Below are 26,050 nucleotides of genomic sequence, written 5' to 3'. Positions count from 1 at the left end.
TGAAGCACACAATCGTGGTTTTTCATTTCTTGTTTTGTATTTTTATCATATTTATGTGTTAATTTTATTAAGGAGTCAAAAGCTGAATACGGCTTCTTGCCAAAATCGCTAGTATTCTCTTCTGCCTTCTCTGAACACTCACCAAGAATGTCAAACACTTTAAAACACATTTTGTTGGTTTTTTGCTATGTTCCTCAATGTATTTATATGATATCTTTTTTTTTCTATTTTAGTCCGTTTATTTTTTGCCTTTCCACTACTGAAAATGAGGATTTAACACACTTTCTTTCAACTTTCACCTTCTCTAACTCCCAATACCTTCTCTACCTGCAGTTAAACCCTTCCCATATTCCCAGTCTCCAAAATAGTTATAATTTTGGTGGATTCATATTCATCATTTACATTATTATGATTATACACTCTATTTCCAGTTTTTAAGTAGTATATAATGAATTCTTTTTCTGCAGTTTTAATTTCCTTTTTTTTAAAATTTCCTTTTAAATATTATTTTGTTTTCTATTTGATTTGTTTGATACCTTAAACACTGATTTTACCCCCAAATCTGTGTTAATTCTTTAAGTTACTTTACAAGCTATTCAGACACTTATATGTTCTATCAATTTGATCTTTAAGAAATCTTTCCCAGACCCTACTATAATATCATGCACAGCTGTCATTCTGGGATTCTTTTATGCTTGTTCATCCAATGTCCTTGATCTGATCTATACCCTTAATACTCTTAGTTTCTGAGTTTTTAATGCAATAGAGTGAGGGTCATATTTAAATTTGGAGTAACCTTTGTGGTCTGGCTCAACTAGCGTGTCTATCTGGACATAAGACCCCCTTCTTATATGAAGGATGGAATATATTGAGTTTAATAAGCATAGTCTTTTATCAGAAAGTGTAAAATTTGTTTAAAACTTGTCTTTAGAAGAAGAGTCATGTTCTCAGTATAGACATTGGTATGTGGCTGATGAGTTACTGTTAACCATAGTCTTCATTTAACTGTTCAGTGATTCTCAGTGGGTCTTAGTGTTCTCTGTGCAGCAATGTTAATGGTCATTAAGTAGAGGGTTTTGATTTAACAGATTGATCTCTTTAGTGTGTCCAGAATTGGGAATCTCAGTTTTGCATAATTTTTCCTCTCAGTTTTTTAGAAGGATGAATCCAGTTTTTGTGAAGCTGAAGGACGCAACTGTTGTCACCTTTATTTAAATGTTCAGGATATAAGTAAGTGGGAACCTCCAGACTTTACTGAATGCTAACGCTTTTAATCGTTTGGTGTTGAAGTTTTGAGAGAGCAATTTAATCTTCAGGATCATCAATTTTAAATCATTGTTGGGAAATCTGGAAAAGGCAGAGTAATTTGTTTTTTTTGTTTTTGTTTTTTTTTTGCGGTACGCGGGCCTCTCACTGTTGTGGCCTCTCCTGTTGCAGAGCACAGGCTCCGGACGCGCAGGCTCAGCGGCCATGGCTCACGGGCCCAGCCACTCCGCGGCATGTGGGATCTTCCCGGACCGGGGCACGAACCCGTGTCCCCTGCATTGGCAGGCGGACTCTCAACCACTGCGCCACCAGGGAAGCCCAGTACTTTGCTTTTATTAATAGAGGAGATGACTTGGTAGTAAAACATAAAATTAAACTTCCCTATTGTTTATATCTAGAAATGTACATAAACATTTCTTTCTTCTTTGCTTGTTTCTTCAACCACATACTGATTCCATAGTGGTGAGCAGACTTTCTACCCTATTTACACAATCTTTCTCATTTCTCAATGGATATGAGTTATTTATCCTAACTTTTGGGCACCCACAAATAATTAACCCATTTGTAGTCAATAAGAAACCCAAATCAACACTCAGTTTAACAAGGTACATTTCTTTAGTCTTTCTACTCTTTTTACCCTGGTTCCATCACATAATTTTCATAGCCTCTTGTGAAAACTGCTAGACGTTTATTCCTGCATTGTTCTTTTCTTGACTGATAGAGGGTAGAGGGGCAAGAATTTTATCCTACAGATCTCCACTTCATTTTCTTTGATTTAGTTTGGATATTGATTTAGATTTGTAAATTATCTATTTTACCTTATATCTAAATAGAGAAAATGGATGTGGTTTTCTCTATGTTTCCCATTGTCCTAGACTGATCTACCTGACTGTGGCACAGAGATGACTATGGGATCAATGGGTTGGTTTAGACTTAGGTTGGAGGAGACAGTGACAGGAAAAGAGTCCTCACACAGAAGGTGGTGCAAAGTTATTCTTTCAAACTCTCTTCAGAGCAAAAGGATCTTCTGGATCACAATCAAACGGTTTCTCTTTGCTTTATGCTGCTATTATGCTGCAGAGAGTCTGATCCTCATTTAGTAAATAGGTCTTCCTTCTCATTTAATCTTATTGCCTCTCATTGGCAACTGAGTGTTCTCTAACCTGGGTAACTTTTCTATATAATGTAATTAGGGCCACTGCCAAGGGAATAAAACTTAGATCTGGTCCAGAGAATTATTACCACTTGGAGAGATCCAGGCAAACTTTTCTGGCAGGATACACAAAAAGGTAAAAATTGATGTGCAAGGGCTTCCCTGGTGGCGCAGTGGTTGAGAGTCCGCCTGCCGATGCAGGGGACACGGGTTCATGCTCCGGTCCGGGAAGACCCCACATGCCACGGAGCGGCTGGGCCCGTGAGCCGTGGCCGCTGAGCCTGTGCGTCCGGAGCCTGTGCTCCGCAACGGGAGAGGCCACAACAGTGAGAGGCCCGTGTACCACAAAAAAAAAAAAAAAAAAAAAAAAAAATTGATGTGCAAAAAGACTGGGCTCATCAATTAATGAATTTGTCTTAATGCTCATTTGATGGTTGAATGACATTAGAGATTCCAAAAGCTTTGTGTTGGTTAGCTGGAGAGAATGTTGCTTCTGTCTCTCTCTTGTATTTGATATATGTGGTGCACAAGGACAGAATCAACTCTAGTTTTACCATTTCTGGAAAAAGTAATTGTGATAGCAAGATCAGATAACATTCATTCAAGACATGCACCTATTAAAAGACGTAGTAAAAACAAATATACTCTTTCAAATAAGAAATTTATTCATTTTTCAATTTAATTATTTTAAGCAGTGCAAAGTCAATAATACATAGATATTTTCTAGTAGGATTCTACCTCATTAAGTATCTGATAAGTACACCAACCAAGTTTAACTTATTGAATTGATAAATGATGTGAGTGGAAATACTACAACTTATTCAACATTGAGAGAAGTGAGGGAGAAAAAGGTAAGAACTGGGGAGTACGGAGGGCCATTACAGAGATAAGAACCATGTATAAAGCACAAAATTGCAAAAGAATCTGATGTGTTTAGGGAATGCTGGTCAGGTCAATATTGCTTGTTCCTAAAATGGCTGTAAGGAAATAGTTAGTGAGGCTAAAAAAAGAAAGTATTTAAAATTCCAAACATGGAGCTCCATAAACTGAGTTAAGGGCTTTGAGCTTCCTAATGTAGCTTATTGTTCCCCAAATTTTGATTTAAGGTAGAGCATGGGCAGTTTTAAAAAATAACTGTACAGATTGTTTAGAAAATTTTCCATTTTTTCATGGATATCTTTGGTAGCAATGTATGTTTTATTTTTGAACAAAATAAGTTAAAAAGGTAGTAAATGTAAAGAAAATATTGGTTAAATGATTATACAGTTAGAATACAGGTGTGGAGATGTTCATTATGCAGTAATGCAAATAACTGAATTTTGGAAATTTTACTATAGCTAATTATGAACCAATAATGTTTTTTATGCAGGAGAATGGCATTGTTTGGCTTACCTGCCCCTGTTTCCCCAGCTGTCTCTCTCTTTTGATTCAACTCCAGTAAACGTGTGAGGATGGTTTGCGATGGGAAAGAAAATAAGGGCATCCAAATGTGAAAGGAAGAGGCAAAACTGACACTACATAAAACCCTAAAGACTTTACCAAAAAATTGTTAGAATAATAAACTCAGCAAAGTTGCAGGACGTAAAATCTATATACAAAAATCAGTTGCATTTCTATACACTGACAACGAACTGCCATAAGGAGAAATTAAGAAAACAAATCTATTTACAATTGCACCAAAAGAATAAAATATCTAGGAATAAATTTAACCAAGGAGATGAAAGACCTGTACATTGAAAACGCTAAGATATTGAAGACGACACAAATAAATGGAAAGATATTTGGTGCTCATGGATTGGAAGATCTAATATTATTAACATGTCAATACTACCCAAAGCAGTTGCAGATTCACTGCAATCCTTATGAAAACTCCAATGGAAATTTTCACAGATACAGAACAAACAATCCTAAAATTTGCACGGAACCACAAAAGACCCTGAATAACCAAAGCAATCTTGAGGAAGAATAACAAAGCTGGAGGTGTCATGCTTCCTGATTTCAAACTATATTACAGAGCCATATTAATAAAAACAATATGGTATTAATATAAAAATGGACACAGAGATCAATGGAACAGAATAGACAACCCAGAAATAAACCTAAATTTGTATGGTCAATTAGTTTTTGACAAAGGAGCCAAGAATATACAATGGGGAAAGGACAGTCTTTTCAATTAATGGTGTTGAGAAAACTGGACAGTTACATACAAAAGAATGAAACTGGACTACTATCTTACACTATTCACAAAAATTAACTCAAAATAGATAAAAGACTTGATCATAAGTTCTGAAGCCATAAAAATCCTAGAAGAAAAAATAGAAAACAAAAAGGCCTTGACATCAGTCTTCGTGATGATTTTTTGGATTTGATGCCAAAAGCAAAGGCAACAAGAACAAAAATAAGCAGGTAGGGCTACATAAAACTAAAAAGCCTCTGCACAGTAAAGGAAACCATCAACAAAATGAAAAGTCAGCCTATGGAATTGGAGAGAATATTTGCAAACTATCTTTCTGATAAGGGTTAACATCCAAAATACATAAAGATTTATCCTGTATGGGACTCTGTGCTTCCTGGACTTGATTAACTATTTACTTTCCCATATTAGGGAAGTTTTCAACTATACTCTTTTCAAATATTTTCTCAGTCCCTTTTTTTCTCTCTTCTTCTTCTGGGACCCCTATAATTTGAATGTTGGTGCATTTAATGTTGTCCCAGTGGTCTCTGAGACTGTCCTCAGTTCTTTTCATTCTTTTTTCTTTATTCTGCTCTGCAGTAGTTATTTCCACTTCCAGGTCACTTATCCGTTCTTCTGCCTCAGTTATTCTATTGATCCCTTCTAGAGAATTTTTAATTTCATTTATTGTGTTGTTCATCGTTGCTTGTTTCCTCTTTAGTTCTTCTAGGTCCTTGTTAAATGTTTCTTGCATTTTCTCTATTCTATTTCCAAGATTTTGGATCATCTTTGCTATCATTATTCTGAATTCCTTTTCCTCTTCATTTGTTAGGTCTGGTGGGTTTTTACCTTGCTCCTTCATCTGCTGTGTGTTTTTCTGTCTTCTCATTTTGCTTATCTTACTGTGTTTGGGGTCTCTTTTTCGCAGGCTGCAGGTTCGTAGTTCCCATTGTTTTTGGTGTCTGTCCCCAGTGGCTAAAGTTGGTTCAGTGAGTTGTGTAGGCTTCCTGGTGGAGGGGACTAATGCCTGTGTTCTGGTGGTTGAGGCTGGATCTTGTCTCTCTAGTGGGCAGGTCCAAGTCTGGTGGTCTGTTTTGGGGTGTCTGTGGCCTTATTATGATTTTAGGCAGCCTCTCTGCTAATGGGTGGGGTTGTGTTCCTGTCTTGCTAGTTGTTTGGCATAGGGTGTCCAGCACTGTAGCTTGCTGGTCGGTGAGTGAAGCTGGGTGTTGGTGTTGAGATGGAGATCTCTGGGAAATTTTCGCCGTTTGGTATTACGGTGGAGCTGGGAGATCTCTGGTGGACCAATGTCCTGAAGTTGGCTCTCCCACGTCAGAGGCACAGCACTGACGCCTGGCTGCAGCACCAAGAGCCTTTCATCCACACCGCTCAGAATAAAAGGGAGAAAAAGTAGAAAGAAAGAAAGAGTATAAAATAAAGTAAGATAAAGTAGAATAAAGTTATTATAAAAAATAATTATTAAGAAAAAAGTTTTTTTAAAAAGTAAAAAAAAACAAACAAAAACGGACGGACAGAACCCTAGGACAAAAACGGTGAAAGCAAAACTATACAGAGAAAATCTCACACAGAAGCATACACATACACACTCACAAAAAGAGGAAAAGGGGAAAAAATAATATCTTGCTCTCAAAGCCCACCTCCTCAATTTGGGATGATTCCTTGTCTATTCAGGTATTCCACAGATGCAGGGTACATCAAGTTGATTGTGGAGATTTAATCCTGTGCTCCTGAGGCTGCTGGGAGAGAGTTCCCTTTCTCTCCTTTGTTAGCACAGCTCCTGGGAACCAAAGCTAACCAAAGGGGTTAGCTTTGGATCAGGACCCGCCTCTGCGTGTAGGTCGCCGGAGGGTGTCTGTTCTTTGCTCAGACAGGACGGGGTTAAAGGAGCTGCTGATTCGGGGGCTCTGGCTCACTGAGGCTGGGGGGGGGAGGGAGGGGCATGGAGGGCGGGGCGAGCCTGCGGCGGCAGAGGCCGGCGTGACGTTGCGCCGGCGTGACGTTGCACCAGCCTGAGGCGCGCCGTGCGTTCATCCGGGTAAGTTGTCCCTGGATCCCGGGACCCTGGCAGTGGCGGGTTGCACAGTCTCCCCGGAAGGGGGGTGTGGATAGTGACCTGTGCTCGCACACAGGCTTCTTGGTGGTGGCGGCAGCAGCCCTAGCCTCTCATGCCCGTCTGTGGTGTCCGCGCTTGTAGCCACGGCTCGCGCCCGTCTCTGGAGCTCCTTTAAGAGGCGCCCTGAATCCCCTCTCCTCGCGCACAAAGCAGGTCCAGACTTTTCCCCGGACTCCCTCCCGGCCAGCCGTGGCGCACTAACCCCCTTCAGGCTGTGTTCACGCCGCCAACCCCAGTCCTCTCCCTGCTCCGACCGAAGCCCGAGCCTCAGCTCCCAGCCCCGCCCACCCCGGCGGGGGAGCAGACAAGCTTCTCGGGCTGGTGAGTGCTGGTCAGCCTCGATCATCTGTGCGGGAAACTCTCTGCTCTGCCCTCCGCACCCCTGTTGCTGTGCTGTCCTCCGCGGCTCCGAAGCTCCCCGACTCCGTCACCCGCAGTCTCCGCCCGCGAAGGGGCTTCTAGTGTGTGGAAACCTTTCCTCCTTCACAGCTCCCTCCCTCTGGTGCAGGTACCGTCCCTATTCTTTTGTCTCTGTTTATTCTTTTTTCTTTTGCCCTACCCAGTTACGTGGGGAGTTTCTTGCCTTTTGGAGGGCTGAGGTCTTCTGCCAGCGTTCAGTAGGTGTTCTATAGGAGCAGTTCCACGTGTAGATGTATTTCTGATGTATCTGTGGGGAAGAAGGTGATCTCCGCGTCTTACTCTTCCATCTTCCTCAACTCCCCCCTAAATTTAAAAAAGAGAAGCAGCAGAAAATAGAGGGAAAAAATCCCCAGCTCATTCAAAAAGCCTAGTACAATATTAATTTTACTTTTTATGGAGTTATAAACTTGCATAGAGTAAATTTCACAAATGTTAAGTGTACAACTAAAGAACGGATACATAACTATATACCCATATATGTATTTGCTAGATAAAGAATATTTTCTACGCCAGAGAAGGCACTCTCATGCCTGCTTTCCCTGCCTACCACTATATGTACCGACCTTTTGTCACCATAGATTAGTTCTTCCTGTGGTTGAGCAGTTTGAACAGTGAGAATTTCTTTTGGCCTGGCTTCTTTTACAAAATAGTATGTCTGTGAAATTCAAATAAGTTACTACATGTAGCAGTTTTTTAAAAAATTGCTATCTAGTATTCTAATGCAAGTCTCTATCGCTATTTATTTGCATTTTGGACATTGAATTATTTCTAGTTTTTTGCTATTATAAGTAGAACTGGTGTCAGAGCTATATAATAGGAAAGAAAAAATGAGTTTATCTACCGAAATACATATAAAAAGATATTCATATCAGCCACTATTACCCAAAATTGATGAAAGTTTTTCTTAGGAGTATACTCTTTGGAATATTCTGGGTTATAGGGTATAATATGTGTATATTTTGTAGATTTCAACAAATGATTTTTTTTTAAGTGGCTTACCAATTTCTACAGCTACTGGCATGCTATTGTTGGGTCATTTATGTTCATTCTATTGGAAATTGTTCTCTTACAAGTGTCCAACTAATTTTTGACAAGGGTGCCATGAACACTCAATTAGGAAGCAATTGTCTCTTCAATAAATGCTGTTGGTAAAACTTGATATTCACAAGCAAATGAATAAAACAGGACCCCTATATTATATCCTTATACTAAAATTAACTACAAATGGATTAAAGGCTTACATATAAGACCTGAAACTGTAAAAATCCTTGAGGAAAACATAGTGAAAATGTTCATAGACTCTGGTCTTGACACCAATTTTTGGCTGTGACACTAAATGCACAAGCAACAAAAAGCAAAAATAAACAAGTGAACTATATAACACTAAAATGTTTCTGCACAACAGTCTACAAAATGAAAAGGCAACCTATGGAGTGGGAGAAAATATTTGCAAATCATCTATCTGATAAGGGGTTAGAATCTAAATTATACTAAAAACTAAATCTAAATTATACTAAAAACAATTTAATAGCCAAAAAAAAATCCAATTAAAAAATGGGCAAAGGAGTTGAATTGTCATTTTTCCAAAGAAGACATACAACTGGCCAAGAGGTGTTAGGTTGGCAAAATGTTCGTCTGGGTTTTTCCATAAGACGTTACAAAAACCCAAATGAACTTTTTGGCCAACCCAATACATGAAAAGATACTATCACTAATCATCAGGGAGATTCAGATCAAAACCACAATGAGACATCACCTCACACCTGTTAGAGTGGCTATCATCAAAAAGACAAGAGACAACAAGTTTTAGTGAGGCTGAGAAGAAAAGGGAGCCCTTGTGCACTGTTGGTCGGAATGCACATTGATGCAGCCATTATGGAAAGAGTATGGAGGTTCCTCAAAAAATTAAAAATAGAACCACCATATGATTCAGCAATCCAGCTTCTGGGTGTATATCCAAAGGAAATGAAATCAGTATCTCAAAGAGATGTCTTCACTCCTATGTTCATTGCAGCATTATTCACAATGACCAAGATATGGAAACTACAATTAAAGTGTTCATCAACAGGTGAATGGATAAGAGAATGGAATGTACATGTAGAGAATGGAATATAATTCAGGCATAAAAAAGGTGGAAATCCCGCCATTTGTGACAACATGAAAGGACCTTGAGGGCATTATGGTAATTGAAATAAGCCAGACAGAGAAAGACAACTACTTTATGATATCACTTATTTGTGGAATCTAAAAAAAGTTAAACTCTTAAAAATAGAGTTAATGATGGCTCCCAGGGGCTGGGGGAGTGGAAGAATGGAGAAATGGTGGTGAAAGGGTACAAACCCCCAGCTATAAGATGAATAAGTTCTGGGAATTTAATGTCAACATGGTGTCTATAGTTAACAATACTATATTATGTACTTGAAAGTTGCCCTTACACACTAGATCTTAAATGTTCTCAACACAAGAAGAAAGAAAAGGTAACTATGTGAGGTGGTGGAAGCCTTTACTAAACTTACTGTAATCATTTCAAAATATGTACATGTATCAAAGCATTATGTTGTATACCTTAAATTTACACAATGCTGTATGTTAATTATATCTCAACAAATCTGGAAAAAAATTCTAAAGAAAATAAAATATAAAGAGATTCTATTTTTTTAAAACCTTTTTATTTATTAATTATTATTATTATTATTTTTTTGCGGTAAGCGGGCCTCTCACTGTTGTGGCCTCTCCCGTTGCGGAGCACAGGCTCCGGACGCGCAGGCTCAGCGGCCATGGCTCACAGGCCCAGCCGCTCCGCGGCATGTGGGATCCTCCTGGATGGGGGCACGAACCCGTGTCCCCTGCATCGGCAGGGGGACTCTCAACCACTGCGCCACCAGGGAAGCCCAATATCTTTTATTATTTTTTAACATCTTTATTGGAGTATAATTGCTTTACAATGGTGTGTTAGTTTCTGCTTTATAACAAAGTGAATCAGCTATACATATACATATATCCCTATATCTCTTCCCTCTTGTGTCTCCCTCCCTCCCACCCTCCCTATCCCATCCTTCTAGGTGGTCACAAAGCACCGAGCTGATCTCCCTGTGCTCTGTGGCTGCATCCCACTAGCTATTGATTTTACATTTGGTAGTGCATATATGTCCTATACCATTTCCTATACTACTTTAACTTCTTTGTTCCTGTATTTGTTCTTTGTTCTTATTTGTTCTTTGTTCTCCTTAATTACTTATATTTATATTTTGAATCATTAAATGAAACTCCAGATTTAAAATCCCCGGTTTGTTAAAAGAATAAAGGCAAATGCTATATTGCTTTTTTAAAGCCTCCTCACTTAGGATTATTTAAATTGCATTTTTCCTGATTTTTTCCTACACAAGGGGTTATAAACAGACTTTATATGAAAAAGAATAGAAAATTGAACAGAGTTCTGCATAAGGAGGAAAGAGCTTTATTAGGAGGAGAAAGATGTGCTGGAGCCAATGAGTGTTGTTTTAACCCAAAAACGTGAACCTTTCTGTGTGAAGATGTCAACACAAAACAAAACAACACAATCATGTAGATTTTATTACAGTGTAGTTATTAGCAAAGATAAGAGTAAAATAGTCTGGACACTTTTTCTTTGTTTCAGCTTTTAAACATTAGTTCTTACCTTGATAAGTTAAAAAAAAAAACTTAGAGAATTTTAATATCTGAGACTTAGCCAAAAATAAAGCCAATAAAGGCACGTAGGCATCTTCACTTCCTGTTTACATCCCTTAGAATCAGGAAGTCATTCTGATTCTCAACAGATAATTTCCTTTCAGTTGCATTTGCTTAAAGGTTATTTTTCTTCTCTAATGTTCCATAAAGTATTCCCCGATGGTCCAGTCCATAATGACCCTTGCCGTTTCCACCTGGGATTTTATTTCCTCAGTTGGACGAGCAGTATTTAGACCTCATATTTCTTATCCAATCCTGCACTGGGCACATTTTTTGTTCTTAGGCAGTGTCCTGGTATCAGAGATTTCCCTTGGCTGTTCTGTTGAGAAATAGGGGGTTTGTGGACCTTGAGAGGAAACACACACTCATGCAGATGGAGATGAGGCATGAGGGCTCCTGGACATGGTACATAAGAAGTCTTGGGAGCTGGCAAAGACTGTGGAACCACATTAGCATCTTGTCAGTGGGTCTGCACTGGTCAGTCACCTTAGAGAAGGTTGAGTTCAGACCAGGAATTGAGATCATTGTGTGTACGGGGGAGTGGTGGTGGGACAGTGTTCCCTGTGGCAGGGAAAATCTGTCCTTTTTTTGGTTTTTCAATTTAGACATTGTTCTGCTGAGTAAGATTGGCTCTAGGGCTGTGAAGTCTAGGGAAATAGTTTCTTCATTTTGTGAATGGATATGGTTCCGATGCAGTGAGAGGGACATTCTGAATATGTGTAGTAAAATCTACCCTCAGAGGCCCTGGGGCTGGAGCTCACAGTACGTTTTGGGCCTTCACAGAGAGCCCTAAATCAGGAAGCTTTAGGGAAAGAGACGGGCTCTCCTGGGAGTGCAGAGACGGGAGACCCAGGCTCCTCTAACTCTTAGGTCTCCTGTTGCCATCCCAGCAGCCCCTACTGCCCAGCTAAGCAGAGGAAAGTGAGTCCTCTACTTAGGGGTGGCCTTGAGGCTAGGGAGGCACAGGGTGAAAGCAGCATGGGGGGGTCAGTGCTGAGGTATCCAAGTATGGGCCCCAGCAGTGGAAGTAACCACTGAGCGGCCAGCTAGCAGGCCTGCCAGCCTCTCACTACCAGCCCTAGGAGAGCCCTGACCCCAGACCCAGGAGAGAGAGAAGCAGTTCTCCTTGAAAGAATGAAAAACTGCAAACTAGCAACAGAAGGGCTGGGTGACAAATGAGCTGGGCATGGGTGAGGGAGAGAATGAGGAGTTGAGATCTGTGCCAGGCTGGAACACAGGCCCGGGCAGGCAGCAAGGCAGGCAGCACTGTGGGCACTGGAAAGGGCCTGGAGCTGGGGCTCAGCAAGCCAGCTTTCAGTGCCACACCAGCTGCTCACAAGCTGTTTGACCTTGGCCAAGCTAATCTGATTGTCTAATATTTTGGGTTCAGTGGAGCTGTGGTGGAAGTGAAGCTCCCTGAGATTACTTGTTTCTATCTAGCAGTTACAGGACGAGGCTTGGCCAATCCCCATCCAGACCTTCATGAGTCCTATTGTGCCGGAAGCTGTGACTTCATCAGCCTCATCACCTAGGAGGTGAGAGAGCTGGGCCGAGAGTTCCGCGTCCTCAGACCTCCATGGCAGAAGTTGTACCAGGGGCCAGCTTATTCCCAAATGGTGTTCCTTGGCTCTATGCCTTGTTTGCTATGCTCTTTGTATTTTTTCTCTTTGTCATGTTTTCTTCCTTTTTACTTGAGATAGACCAACATGTAAAGAAATGTAAGTACCATGGTGGGCTGTAGGACACAGGCCAACCATAATGAGGGAACGTGTGTATGGAGCGAGGAGAAGGTGTTATTACTACATGTTATATTTTATATAATATATAACATATGTTATATTATATATAATATGTTATATATGTTATATTATATACGCATATTATATGATATATGTTATATATATAATATGTTATAATGCGGGGAACACGAGGAAAAATGTCTACTCTTCTCTGATCCCCAAGGTCTCAATGACCCAGGGCTAAAGGTCTTAGAATTATAATCTTATATGTGATAGAAGTACTTGGGTAACACGGGTCAGGACTGGGCTAAGAAGTCCATTCCTGGTGTACCTGTGGAGTATGAGGAAGTATCAGGGGCCCTGTCTGAGCCTACATAATGCCCAGGCTTAAGGATCTAAGGAACCCTGTGGAACCTGGGGATATATGGAGTTTCCAGATGACCTCTGACCCAGTGTGCTTTGTCTTAGTGTTTCTCCGATGCAGGTATTCTCTGCATAATGCTGTCCATAAGGATAAAGAAAACAATGGCATAAAGATGGATCATCTGGGAAGACCAGGTGTGTATTCTTTGCCCTTCACCTTTGGGTTCATATGGCCATAAGCTGACAGCTCTATAGTTACTCCCACAGTTCACGTGCTAGATATCCGAGAATCCCAAACTCAAATCTGGGCTCAGTGAGACATCCCCCTCGTGTTCTGTTTAGCCTAAGACTTCTGAGTCTTCTCTCTAGCGAGAACACTTTTCAAGCAGATGTCTGCTTCTGAGCTCTCATTAACTCCTCATTACCTTCATAATAAACATAGGTTTATGATGTAGGGACTCCTGTATGTGGAAAGGTTTCTCTTTCTCACCTATCTATACTTGTGATGTTCCTCTTCTTATCAAGGTTCTCCCTCTCGAGTGACTCAGTGATTAAGCTACATTTTTTTTTTTTTTTCATGCTAGACAGTGAAAAAGTGCCTCTTCTCCAGGCACTTGTTAAAAGTTGTCATTGTGATAGGGATAAGTGATGGGATAGATCATCATACAAACACCCTGGGGAGGCTGAAAGTCCATTTTTCTAGGGAACATTCTGACCACCTGTTGGCCCTAATTCCTGCAGATTTTGTATGTCAGGTGACTTGCCTCTCCAGGTAAGGGCAGTTCCTTTCTTCTTCGTGCTGTTCTATGGCTCCCTTGTGACATCACTGGGAGAGGACTCCTTCAGTTCTCTGAATCAACCCTATCACTCCTTCAATATGAACGTCAGATGTCCTACAGATAGTCTGACCAGGTTTCCCTCTCACAAAATTAAAATGCCTGGTCTGTAAAAGGTTATTTTACAGGGTTTCTCTGAGGTAAAATAAAGTAGAACATGGTTTTAATTGTAAGCAACCAGAGCGTCTAACCCAACACTGCCATTATATAAATGAGAATATATACTTTATTGTTGTAGTTGGAAAAGTTTAAGTCAATTGCCCCAAACTTCGCATGAAGTCCCTGTAACTCACAATCATCTGCATAAATGTCTCCATTTCCCTATTTCACGTTGCACTTCACTTCTGCCACTGTCCTTGAGACCCTTGTCTGCCTTCGAGTCCGAAGTCAAAACACAATTCCCCAAGTGATGATTTCAAAGAAGTCAAATTAGTGGCTTTGTCTGAAACTGTTCCTTTTCCAGCAATGAGTGAAGTGGGTATCTCCTTCGTGGAGGGGTACAGGTTTGTCACCTAGGCCTCTCTAAGTGACCAAGGAGAGTACAGCTATCCTTTCTGAGAGTAGAAAATCTGAGTGGGTTCCTATCTCTTTCATACGTCAACTTTGCCCTTTTCAAGGCATTTCTGTGTCCTCACAGAGGCTGGCTAGATCTCGGTTTCTGTGGTTACCTCCCTTCCACCCCTGTTCTCAGTCACTGATGCGGTGTTTCTATGACCATATTTCTCAAACTTGAATATTAGTTCCATGCACGGTCAAACGATTTTTGCACTAATTCTGCATGTGAACCAAAGTATAGAGTGTCTGGTGAAATGCCAGAATATGAACATTTTGTGACATTTCTTACATTACGAGGGCCATTGCCCCTAATATACTAGATTGACCTTCCTTACAGATATAGAGTTTCTTGGGTTAGATGGGGGAGAACATTAATCCAGATTTCTTTAGAAACTCATAGGACCTTAGAGATAGAAGCACGAGAGCTTCAGCCGTAATATTTTTTAATTAGCAGATTAGAAAGCTGTTGTTTTCTTTTTTCTGTGTAAGGTGAAAAGTTGTAAGCCTTCTGGTGAAGACTGACTTTTTTTTATAGCTCATGTAGCAACTCCCTTATATAACAAGCATTATAAAGTTTGGGATTATCTGCATAGATATTTCAGAAGTCAGGACAAGTCACAAAGAAAAGGTTGGTCTGTCACTGAGGACTGACTGTTTCGGAGCTGTGATTTCCTCCTTCCCATTTCTTGTATATTCACCTTGAGAAATAGTAATCTCTTGTTACAAGTTTTCCCCAGACTATGGGCGAAGAGTCATAAAGTCCTGTTGTGACAGGATGGTTCTGAGTGTCTGATGACATACAGAAATTTTTACAGTCTGCATCTCTTCCATTATTCCTGCTCTCTAAAATGAGTGTTCTCATTCTTCTGGGTCACAGGTAGAATCCAACACTTTTCTTCTTGTTTCAGGCTGTCCCCTGGAGTCACCAAGGACAGGAGTTCTTGGAGGGCAGGAAGATGAGATGAGAGAAGATGCCCCACTATTCGTGAGGGTAGCAAGAGAGCCCAGGGATTCTGAGGCTGAGATCTGTGCCCCTGGGCCATCAGTTTGAGAGTGGCTAAGCCTGCAAGGAGTCCTGTGACATCTTATCTCAGATGGGGGAGGTCTTCTGAGACCCTCATTATCTGTGTTTATACTGGAAAAAAAGATAATAAATATTTTGAGGCTCTCAGAAAAGTTCTGTGCTACCAGGAATTTTTTGTTGAACTGATAGCTTCTTACACTCAACTGTTTTTACTCAACTTAAATCTCAAGAGAATTTCCTATTTCCAGGTGAAATCCTAGGCGAGTGACTTACATTATCTTATTCTCCTAAAGCAACATATATAGTCATTCTTGCAGGGGAAGAAAAACTCATGGTCCTTATAAGACTAAGCGGTCACTTAATCCAGGACCATAGCTGAGACTTTTCTCTCTCCATCTAAGATGATCATGTAGCAAACTCATCTGAACATTCTGAAATGTTCTGTCCACATTGCGCTGTTTTCTTATATCAGCGCCATGCTTCTCTCCCATCTTGGAATGGAACATGGTTTCACAGAGACAGATGCCCAGAGAAGGAATTTCAATAGATTTTCTTTTTCTACGCAAAGCTTCATGGCCCCCAAACATTTCTTCTTTATTATCAAGTGAAACTAATTTTTATCGCTCCTCTCCCACATCAGGTTTTCTTTTCATGTAAGTTCCTAGATATAATTCTCCCTCAGCTTTACCTATCATGTTTACCTGTTTACCTCTGTTCACCTCTCTTGACCAAGTGCAGTACGTTCATCCAGATGGGTCTTTAAGGCATCTACTTGGAATCTCTAGTTGGAGAAGCATATAAGGAACTGGAGGAGGGTGGGGAGAGAGGGAGGCGGAAAGAGAAAGACAGGGAGAGAGAGATAAGGAGGAAGCGAAGGGGGCGGGGGAAGGATGGACAGGAGAAGAAAGAGGAGGAGGGGGAGGGAGACAGAGAAAGAAGGAGTTGGGGGAAGGGAAGGAGGGGAGGATAGAGGAGAGGAGGGGAGAAGAGGAGAGAGATACCTGGACTGGAGACATGAAATAGATTGTTCTGAAGTGAAACAAACTGTCAGTAGAAATATTAAAGAAAAATCCGGTGCAACCTTTCAGAACTGTTAGGTGAGGAATTTCCACATTGAGTGGGAAGTTAAAATAGTCTGGGAAAGTCCCTTCATTGTCTAATAATTATAATAATTTGTGATAAAGAGCTGTTGAAATCACAATTCATTTTGGTGTTTGTAAAACTGTGTGGATGTCTATTAAGGTGATATTCAAAATGTCTGTGGGATATTGGTCTTTTCTGTCTGCACCTGTTTCTTTGGGGGTGTGTGTCACTTTCTATGTTTGTATATTCTTTTTCTCTTCATAGGTGCTCCTGCGGTTTCTGGGGGCACATTTCTTCTTTTTTATTTTCCATTTTATTTTTATTGTTCTTTTTTAAATATGTTATTTATTGAATTTTATTGATTGTTCTTAATAGCTTGATTGTATCAAAAGTTTTTGTTTTCTTCATCTCTAGGCTTGTGCGTTTCTTTTGTAGTTTTGTTTCTTAAGTTTCTGATTATTTCTTATTGAGTATAATTTTTTTTCCCCAACCCCCCCTGAGTATAATTCCTTTTACTCTGTCTCTCTCTGTCTCTGTCTCTCTGTCTGTCTGTCTCTCTCTCATTGGTCTACCTGCCCAACAAATTCCTTGTAAATGTCGTTTTATTCTTCATCTTTCACTACTCTGGGGTGAGAGGATACAACTCTAAAGCCTGATTGTCCTGCTCCTGAAATGTAATTTTTCTAAGGGTTAAGTGAATTCAAGGAGACCTGGGGTTCTAAAATCAGGCATCAAACAAAAAAGCCCTGTAGGTATTTAAAGCAGGAAGTGGTTTCCTACAGGAAATCAAGTGCTTACAAAATCCTCATCAGAAAGTTTCAAATACCCCAGGAAACCGCTTCTGAAGGATGCACCAACACCAAGGCTAGCAATTTTCAGGCAAGTGCAAAGGCCCCTGCAAAATTAAACCTCCCCTAAATAGGAGAAACTATCATTGGTGGAATTTACCTCAGCTTCTTCCTGCAAGTGATTGTGGGAAATTGTAAGTCTTCCAGCCCCCGCCATTTAGAGCATAAAAGGAGACAGAAACAGTGAGGAACTGATAATAGGAAATGCAGCTCTGTTGCCTATGTAGTGCAAAGGGGAGCACTCTGTTTACCTTCAGCAGAAAACCTAGTGATCACACCACAGGACTCCTCTAGCTACTTCTGTTTCTTTTCTTCACTGGGATTCTTCAGGGTGCTGGGTCAGGAGGGTTAAACATTGGTCACGTACTATTCTAAGAGTTCATTCTTTTAGAAATTAATTCCAAGAATGGAAACCATCCTCTTAGCTTTCTAAAAGTATACTACCATCACAATAGTTTTTCATTCATTTCCTCCAAATCTTGCTTACTTCAACTTACATATCTTCATGTGTGAGGCACCAACATTCTAGCCTTAATTTCCTGCCCAGGAAACCATTGCTCTTCAAAGATGCTCCCTGGCAAGGAATATGCCTAATCTATTTATTTAAAAACACACATTGCTACCCAATCTCTGGGACCTAAACTGAAATGCAAGATAGCCTTGAATAGATAGTTTTCTTCATGGACAGTGGTTGGTTACTTCCCTTATATTTGTATAAAAAATTTCCAAAGTCAAAAGGAGTTGTTTCTTATGCTAAGGATGCTATGGACTAAAACTTCCAGAAACCCCTCAATTGTCACTCCCTTGATAAAATAATGCTCAATATAGAAATAAAAAATGGATGGTTCCATTGTACTATTAATGTCTTTCCCTGTGATCTTCATATATCATTTAAAATCAACAAACCCACATATTACTCCTTTAGCTACTTATATTAGTATTTTGAGTCATTAATCTTAAAGCTTCAAACATCATTTTTAAATGGAAAGGCAAATATTTATATACTTTAAAAATATCTCACTCATGATTATTAAAATGCTGTCTTCCCCTGATGTTCATACAAGGAGAAATAAACAGACTTTATATGAAAAAGGATAAAAATATTTGAACAGAGTTCTGCATAAGGAGGAAAGAGCTATTTTGGAGGAGGAAGATGTGTTGGAGTTAAGGGACCATTGAGGCTTTCATAGAAATGAAGCTATCTGATTTTACTAAATGTTTCCTTTATGATATATATAGGATCAGGCCTGGCTAATTCAACTGAGACATTCATTAATCCCATTGTTCCTGTGGCTTCATCATCCTGATAACTCAGAAGGTGACAGAACTGGGGCAGAGAATTCCTTTATCCTTATTTGCATCTTCATGTGTGAGTCTGAATCAGGCACCAGTGTACCCTTAAATGTGGCCTTTTGGCTGTATGTCCTATCTGCAATGACCATCCTTTTCAATGTATTTTTCTCATTTCCCCCCCTTTTCAGTGAGGTTAATGAACACATTGTCTCAATGTGGAGCCTAGAAAATATATATATATACAGATATGGAAGGGAGGGGTTCCATTAACATGTGAGGTACTGAAAAATATGTTCCTTACTACATGGTCTGGGGAAACAATTCCTCCTCTCTGGGCTTTAGAGACTTTTCAATGACCCTGGGCTAAGAGTTCTTAAAAATCTCACTTTCATGTATGATAGAAATACCTGGGGGACACAGGTCAGGACTGGGTTAGGAAGTCCATTCCTGGTATACCTGTGAGCATGAGGAAGTATTTGGGGCCCTAACTGAGCTGAGGTTAATGCCTAGGTATAAGGATATGGGAAACCCTATAGAATCTGAGGATCTGTGAAAGAGTTTCCAGATATCTGTCTCTGACCCAGAGAACTTTATCTTAGCTGCTCAGATACAGATATTCTCTGTGCTGTATGTAAGGATAAAGATGACAGTATTATAAAGATGGGCCATCTAGGAAGGCCAGGTGAGTATTCTCTACCCTTCACCTTTGGGTTTTTCTGCCCATAAGCTGGCAGCTCTAGTCAGGTCCACAGTCCATGCACTAGATAGTTTGAGACATCATACACAAATGTGGTCCCAGTGGGACAGCCCCCTCGTGTTCTGCATGGGACCCCCCCGCCTTCCTCTCAGCTAAGCCTCTAAGCTTTCTCTCTGGGGAGAACATATATCAAACTTACGTTTCATTCTGAGCGCTCATTAGTTCCTGTAGGTGGAAATGTTGCTCTTTTTTGTCTGTTTCTGTGATGTTCCTCTTTCTATTAGAAGTTGCTTTCAACTGACTCAGGGGTGAAATCCTCACATTACATGCTAAACAGTAAAAGGAAAGGTGACGCTGAATCTTTTCCAGTCCGTCGTTATAAATTTGATTTTGAAATAGGATTAAGGATAAAAGGACCCAAGCACGTGTAGAGGTGAGACAGCAATACACATTTAGTAGAAACTGTACTTCTAGTTTTGAATTTTGATCTCTTCCCAGGCTAGTGACGTGCTGCTGGATACTCTCGTGATGCTGGGCAGTGGTGGCAGCGAGACACAGCTCCCCATCAGTCACACCGTCACGAGGGCGAACAACCATTCTGCACCCAGACAACAATTCCATTTTTCGTTCTCAGTGCAGCATTCAATGAAGTATGTGAGATATTCAACATTACAAAATAAGCTTTGTATTAGATGATTTTGCCCAACTGTAGGCTAATGTAAGCGTTCTGAGCCTATTTAAGGTAGGCTAGGCTAAGCTATCTTGTTCGGGAGGTTAAGAGTATTAAAAGCATTTCGATTTAGGATAGTTTCAATTTACCACGGGTTTATCAGGAGGTAACCCCATTGTAAGTCGAGGAAGATCTGTCTTTGAAATTGACGAGAGGTGCAAAAGAACAGGGAAATGAGACAAATGTCATGTTTCTACATGATAGTTGCTTTGAAGCCCTAAGTGCTAGAGAAGGGCGCCTGCAGTACTCAAATACTGAGAAAGGATTAGAAATCGAGTTGCATCTAACACTTGGATATTTAACAAGTCAGTAAACTCTAAACAGTCTTGAATTACTATATACCTTTCTTTAAATGTTAACCTTTCTTTATATTAATATGTTACATGGATAAGTGATTTTTAGTAAAATATAAACTTTTACTGTAAGAGTATATATTTATATAGAAAATACATAATTTATGCATTCATTTCAGCTTTAGTTATGCTGCCCTAAGAAACGAGGAAGTGAGCCATTGAGTCTTTGTACCCTTAGCAGGCTTTGCTGTGCATTTTTTGTCAGTGATCAGAGTTACAGTGACAGAAAGAAATGAAAGAACCCAAGAGCGTTATGCGTTGTAGAGATAACCGTACGTTATTAATAAAACCTTCAAAAATCATTAACTTTCCCTTCATTAAAAAAGTATAGGAAAAATAAGTTTGATTTGGTAATAAGAAGAAAATTATTATTTAAACCAAACTAGAAAAAGATACATGCAAATGAAAACACTGTCAAATAAAAATACATATTTATAAAATCCTAAAAAAGTCAGAAAGCCCATTCAGAAATTCATAAAATCAAGAACAAGAAGTAAAGACAAATTCAAATCAGCAATATTCCTTTTTATTTATTTATTAAAAGGGTATTCCTTTTAATACCCTTGAAAGTCTTGCATACAATTTTTAGTAGTCACATTCACCAATTTAATTTTTAGAAATTCATCAGCGGTCTTTGGAATACTAGGAGACAAAGGACTGTACTGTAATCTTCAGTATACAGGTAGATTCTTGCTCATTCAATAGTCCAGGTCTTCATCAAGGTATCTTAAATGCTGAACTAAAGACATAAATAGAAAAAGTGTTACTTTTCTCTTCATACGCACATGCTAGAAGAATTACATTATAATGTAATATAATGTATTACATTACATCTGTCCCTCGGTCTCTTTCTCTCTCTTTCTCTCGCTCTCACAGACACACACACACACACACACATGCTCTCTCACTCACATATATTAAAAATCATACTACTTTCCTGAACAGAAAACTTAAATGCAAAGGTTTTCAAACTTCAGTGTGCGTAAGAATTCTTTCTATTCCAGAGAGCTACAGTGGAGAAATGCCATGTTTAAAAGCACCCCCATGTGATTCTGAAGCAGTGGCTCAGTAGTGATTACTCTTTAAGGAAAAGGTAGTTTAATCATCATTTATTACATCAGAATAATATTCATATAGTTGAGATTATCAATCAAAACTACTCAATGCTCTGTGGTGACCTAAATGGGAAGGAAATCCAAAAAAGAGGGGATATATGTATATGTATAGCTGATTCACTTTGCTGTACAGTAGAAACTAACATAACATTGTAAAGCAACTATACTCCAATAAAACTTTTTTAAAAAGTCATTCACAGTCCTTAGTTTACAATCTGTTAGAATTTTTTAATGTTTCTTTACATGTATACACAGGATAATTTTATAGATGTAAATATTATGTTTAATTGTATTCAATAACATGAACACAAAATTGGAATCATATTATTAAATTTTGTGCATGTTTTTTCCTTTCTTAGTTGGCTGCACTATAATTTTTCCAGCCACGACCCCATTGATTGGCATTCATTTTGTTTCCAGCTTTTGGGCAGTACTAACAAGGCTGCAAAAAGGAACCCTTGTATATTTGTTCTTACATACTAATAGCTTTATCTGTAAGGAAGAAATTTTTAGGGGTAGAATTATTGGATCAAAGGATCTGTGAAGTATTTTTTTTTTTAATTAATAGAAGTTTCCAAATTGCTTTCTCCAAAGGCTACCACACTTCTCATTTCCAACAGCAATGTTTGAAATTACATTTTTCTCTGTATTCCCACCAACAAGAAATATTGGTGCTGTTTTAAATTTTTGTTTGTCTGATTTATATAAAGCAATATCTCATTGTTAATCATAATTTGAATTTCCCAGACATACTGTGAACCTGAGCATTTTAAAAATATTTAGTAGTCATTTAGAATTCATTTTTTGTGAACCGTTTTTCATAACTTTGCCCAATTATTTATTAGATGTTGTCTTTGTCTTAACAATTGGTTTTATGTATATATATATATATATAATAATACTATATATGTTTTGTATACATATATTAACACTTTATCCTGTATACAATTTATAACAGCTCTATGTGTATGTGTATATAAATATATTACACTCTACATTTATATACTTTTAAGAATTCCAAATTTTTTCTGTCTCAATCTGTATTTCTCATGTCATGTAAAATATCCCTAAAAAAACCCCATACTTTTGCCATATATCATTTCCAAATGTGTAGTCCTCCCAAAATCGCTTTAAAAAATAGAAAACGTGGGGCTTCCCTGGTGGCACAGTTGGTTAAGAACCCACCTGCCAATGCAGGGGACACGGGTTCGAGCCCTGGTCCAGGAAGATCCCACATGCTGTGGAGCAAGAAAGCCCGTGTGCCACAACTACTGAGCCTGCACTCTAGAGCCCGAGAGCCACAACTACTGAGCCCGTGTGCCACAACTACTGAAGCCCGTGCACCTAGAGCCCGTGCTCGGCAACGAGAGAAGACACCGCAGTGAGAAGCCTGCTCACCGCAATGAAGAGTAGCCCCCGCTCACCGCAGCTAGAGAAAGCCTGCGCGCAGCAACAAAGACCCAGTGCAACCAAAAATAAATAATAAACTAATTAATTAAAAAAAATAGAAGATGTACCTACTAACTCATTTTACCATCTTTTATTTTTGATGTATAACTTAAATTTTTTGCCTTATTCACTTTTTTTGTTACACGTTCCTCATGAAAGCAAATTATAAAATGCAAATCTGATCCTATCTTGCCCCAGCTTTATCTTCCAAAGCCCACCATCTCCCCAACAGTTCCTAAAATAAAGTATGAACATGAAATACAACAGATAAGACCATTTGTCATTGGGCTTTACCCAGCCTTCCCCGCCTAGCTTCTCATCACTCCCCTCCCTCCACATAGCCTATCCACACTCCCACACAAAGACTGTGAGATCTTTCGTTAAACAATCATGTCATTGTCAATAGCATCTTTTATATCTGTATCTTCAGTGCTCAGGCCACCACTTGTCATCACCAATATGTTCAATATTTTTTTTAACATAATATATTTTTGAATGAAAAACTTACTGTTCCCCAAAGGTGTGATTCTCTTCTATGCCACATTTTGTACATGCTATGTCCTTTCCCTAGAATGGTCTATCTTTCAGTCATGTGATGTTTATCTTGAACATCACATCTTCACAATCTCTCCAAACTGTCTCCAAACTGTCAAGCTTTCTATACTCCTATAGTATCTTATACTATCTTTACCCTAGCAGGCATTATGCAACTGTAGATATGTCTTATCTCTTTTCTGAAATGACTCATTATATCTTTAGAAAAGTTATTTATATTTACTTACCCAGCTTCTCCTTAGCAACATGATGTACAATTGCTATTGCTTAAAATATATGTAACTAAGGGATGGACAAGAGTCATATTTATAAAAAGTTGTTGCATATTCTGAGTATGGATATACATACAAACATAAACATATATATGGAAATACATGTGTATATACATTCTTTCTTTCTTTTTAATACCAGAGGTGTTCTCAATTCTCAAAAGGAATCTGTTTTGAACAATGATGAATAAATTCTTCTCACCCACCTCACTGGGTTATAATTCTCATTTTCCTTTTCATTGTACCTCAGAGTGGTCTCCTTCTTTCATCCAGAAATAGGAAGAGATTTAGACACAGAAATTAGTCCAGCATCATTAAAACCATCTTACTCATTGGAATTTTCTGAAAAGAAGAAAATAATTACTGGGAAATAAATCAGACCTCCCCTCAAGTGCCTTAGAAGCTCTTTGTGACCACCTAGAGGGGTGGGATAGGGAGGGTGGGAGGGAGACGCAAGAGGGAGGAGATATGGGGATATATATATATATATATATATATGTATAGCTGATTCACTTTGTTATACAGCAGAAACTAACACACGATCGTAAAGCAACTGTACTCCAATAAAGACGTTAAAAGCAAAACAAAACAATGTTCACAATTAGGAAGACAAACAGTGTGATTTAAGAGGCACAGAAAGTCTTTCCTACGCCTTATATATATTTCCCTGCGTTAGTTTTGGCAAATACCAAATCCCTTGGATTGAAGAAGTGAGGCAGGTCCCTCTCAGAAGGTAAGGACTATTGAGAAGGCACTGAGCCTTCATAGAGGAAGTGGCTATTGCGATATTTCTTACAACCCAGGAGAGTTACGCTTCCTAGAGGTAGAATTGGTGCTAAATAGAAGTCAGAGGACAAAGAAAGACTTATTATGCAATGGGAAATAAGGCTAGTCCTGTGCATAAGGATGGCTTCTGATGGGATGAAGATATAGAAAGTTTAAACTTTTAGAAAAATGTAATAAATATGTTAGAGAAAGGAAAGTAGCAGGGAGTGGGAATGGAAGAAACTATGAAAGAGATATGAAAAGTTTAACTTTTAGAAGATTAATTTCTGTTTTAATAAAAAGAGGTCCAAGTCATAATATTCTACCACATGGTTCCTCTGTCAGAAATAATCATGGACCTCTTAGCCAGAGGTCTCCTCTTGACTACAGTTTTTATGTTCTCTAAGAATAATTTTTAGTTCATTCCTGCTTTTCTTCCTTTTGTACATCACAGACTTCCTATTATGTCTGAGATTTCGACTGCAGCTACTGGTCTGAACCCCAGGGCTACAGACCCTCAAAGAACTCACAGACCTGAGGAATACTGTAGGTCCAGATCATCTGCCTTCAGGCAAGAATTCATCTCCCGGTATTGAATTTGGTGGACAGAATTCTCTCCTCTTGAGGAAACTGGCAACAGAGGTTGTAGTTTAGGGATCAGAGGGCCATAATAAAACTTTCCTTCCCTATGTGTGCTTTTTCCCAGCAGTGCAAACACAGCTAATCATGACCCATGCCCTAGTCTTGTTTCCATTCCATTCTACTACCAAGCTTTACCCTCACGATGCCACAAACTCAAATGTAATAGGGTGAGGCTAAACCGGGTCTCCAGTTGCCATCTTATAACAACCAGTTTCTTCTCCCAAGGCAGCCAGCAGTCTTCTATAATTCACTGGAGATTTATCTAGCATCTTTATAAAAGTTATCCTTTCCCTTTCACTCTCACTATAAAGTCCTTTTCATCTTTCGTCTCAACAATTTCAAAATCCTATCCTTGTCAGTAACGTGGTTTTCTTTCAACCCCTCAGACATCCCATTGCCAAACAGAACTTTGTAAGAGCCTGCCTGCCTACTTTGCTCCCCTACACTATACTCTTTAATGACTATTAACCTTACTGGGCAACACAGAACTTCATGACTTGTTTCCTCCCTCTTCTTCAACCTTATCAGGAGCTTCTCTCCTTGAACTCAACTTTTACTTCCCCCCAAAACAATAAACGTTCCATCCTTTAAGCTTCTCTACACTTGTACATTTTTTTCTCTTTCCCTGGAATGCACTTTACCCAGTTCTTTGATCTCTGTCTTCAAAATTTGTCTCAAAACTTCCTAGAAGCCTCCAATACTCTCCTTCCCCTTTCAGTAAATTATTCTCTGTGCCCCTTTGCTCCTTATTCGTAATACTGTACAATAATACATTGCAATTTATTTGTTTACATATATATCTCTTCCACTAGACTGGAAATTCCACGAAGACAAAAACACTTGATTATCTGAGTCTGAACCATCTTCAGAACCTAGCACA

The 26,050-nt window shown here is 39.2% G+C and overlaps 1 protein-coding gene and 1 long non-coding RNA gene across 6 annotated transcripts in view; one reads left to right on the top strand and one right to left on the bottom strand.

Annotated features, from left to right (window-relative positions):
• Positions 1-7,003: 7,003 nt before the first annotated feature.
• LOC132529900 (uncharacterized) lies at positions 7,004-15,505 on the top strand. Its single transcript, XR_009543611.1, has 3 exons — positions 7,004-7,234; positions 13,062-13,151; positions 15,256-15,505. It is a non-coding gene; the product is annotated as an uncharacterized LOC132529900 (long non-coding RNA).
• Positions 15,506-20,840: 5,335 nt separating this feature from the next.
• LOC132529899 (scavenger receptor cysteine-rich type 1 protein M130) overlaps positions 20,841-26,050 on the bottom strand; it is a 35,119-nt gene continuing 29,909 nt past the window's right edge. The window contains exons 15-17 of one of the 5 annotated variants that reach the window (XM_060166987.1): positions 25,063-25,158; positions 23,970-24,105; positions 20,841-21,114 (exon numbers count right to left, since the gene is read on the bottom strand). In XM_060166987.1, coding sequence (XP_060022970.1) covers positions 24,089-24,105; positions 25,063-25,158 — 113 coding nt within the window. In that variant the 3' untranslated portion in view covers positions 20,841-21,114; positions 23,970-24,088. The remainder of the gene's footprint in view (positions 21,115-23,969; positions 24,106-25,062; positions 25,159-26,050) is intronic. The other 4 variants (XM_060166983.1, XM_060166984.1, XM_060166986.1 and 1 more) reach the window with 4 other exon arrangements.

The sequence above is a fragment of the Lagenorhynchus albirostris genome, chromosome 11 (assembly GCF_949774975.1).
Source record: "Lagenorhynchus albirostris chromosome 11, mLagAlb1.1, whole genome shotgun sequence".
Classification (NCBI taxonomy): domain Eukaryota; kingdom Metazoa; phylum Chordata; class Mammalia; order Artiodactyla; family Delphinidae; genus Lagenorhynchus; species Lagenorhynchus albirostris.
The sequence above is the reverse complement of the archived record's forward strand: the minus strand, read 5'-3'. Positions and strand labels throughout refer to the sequence as shown.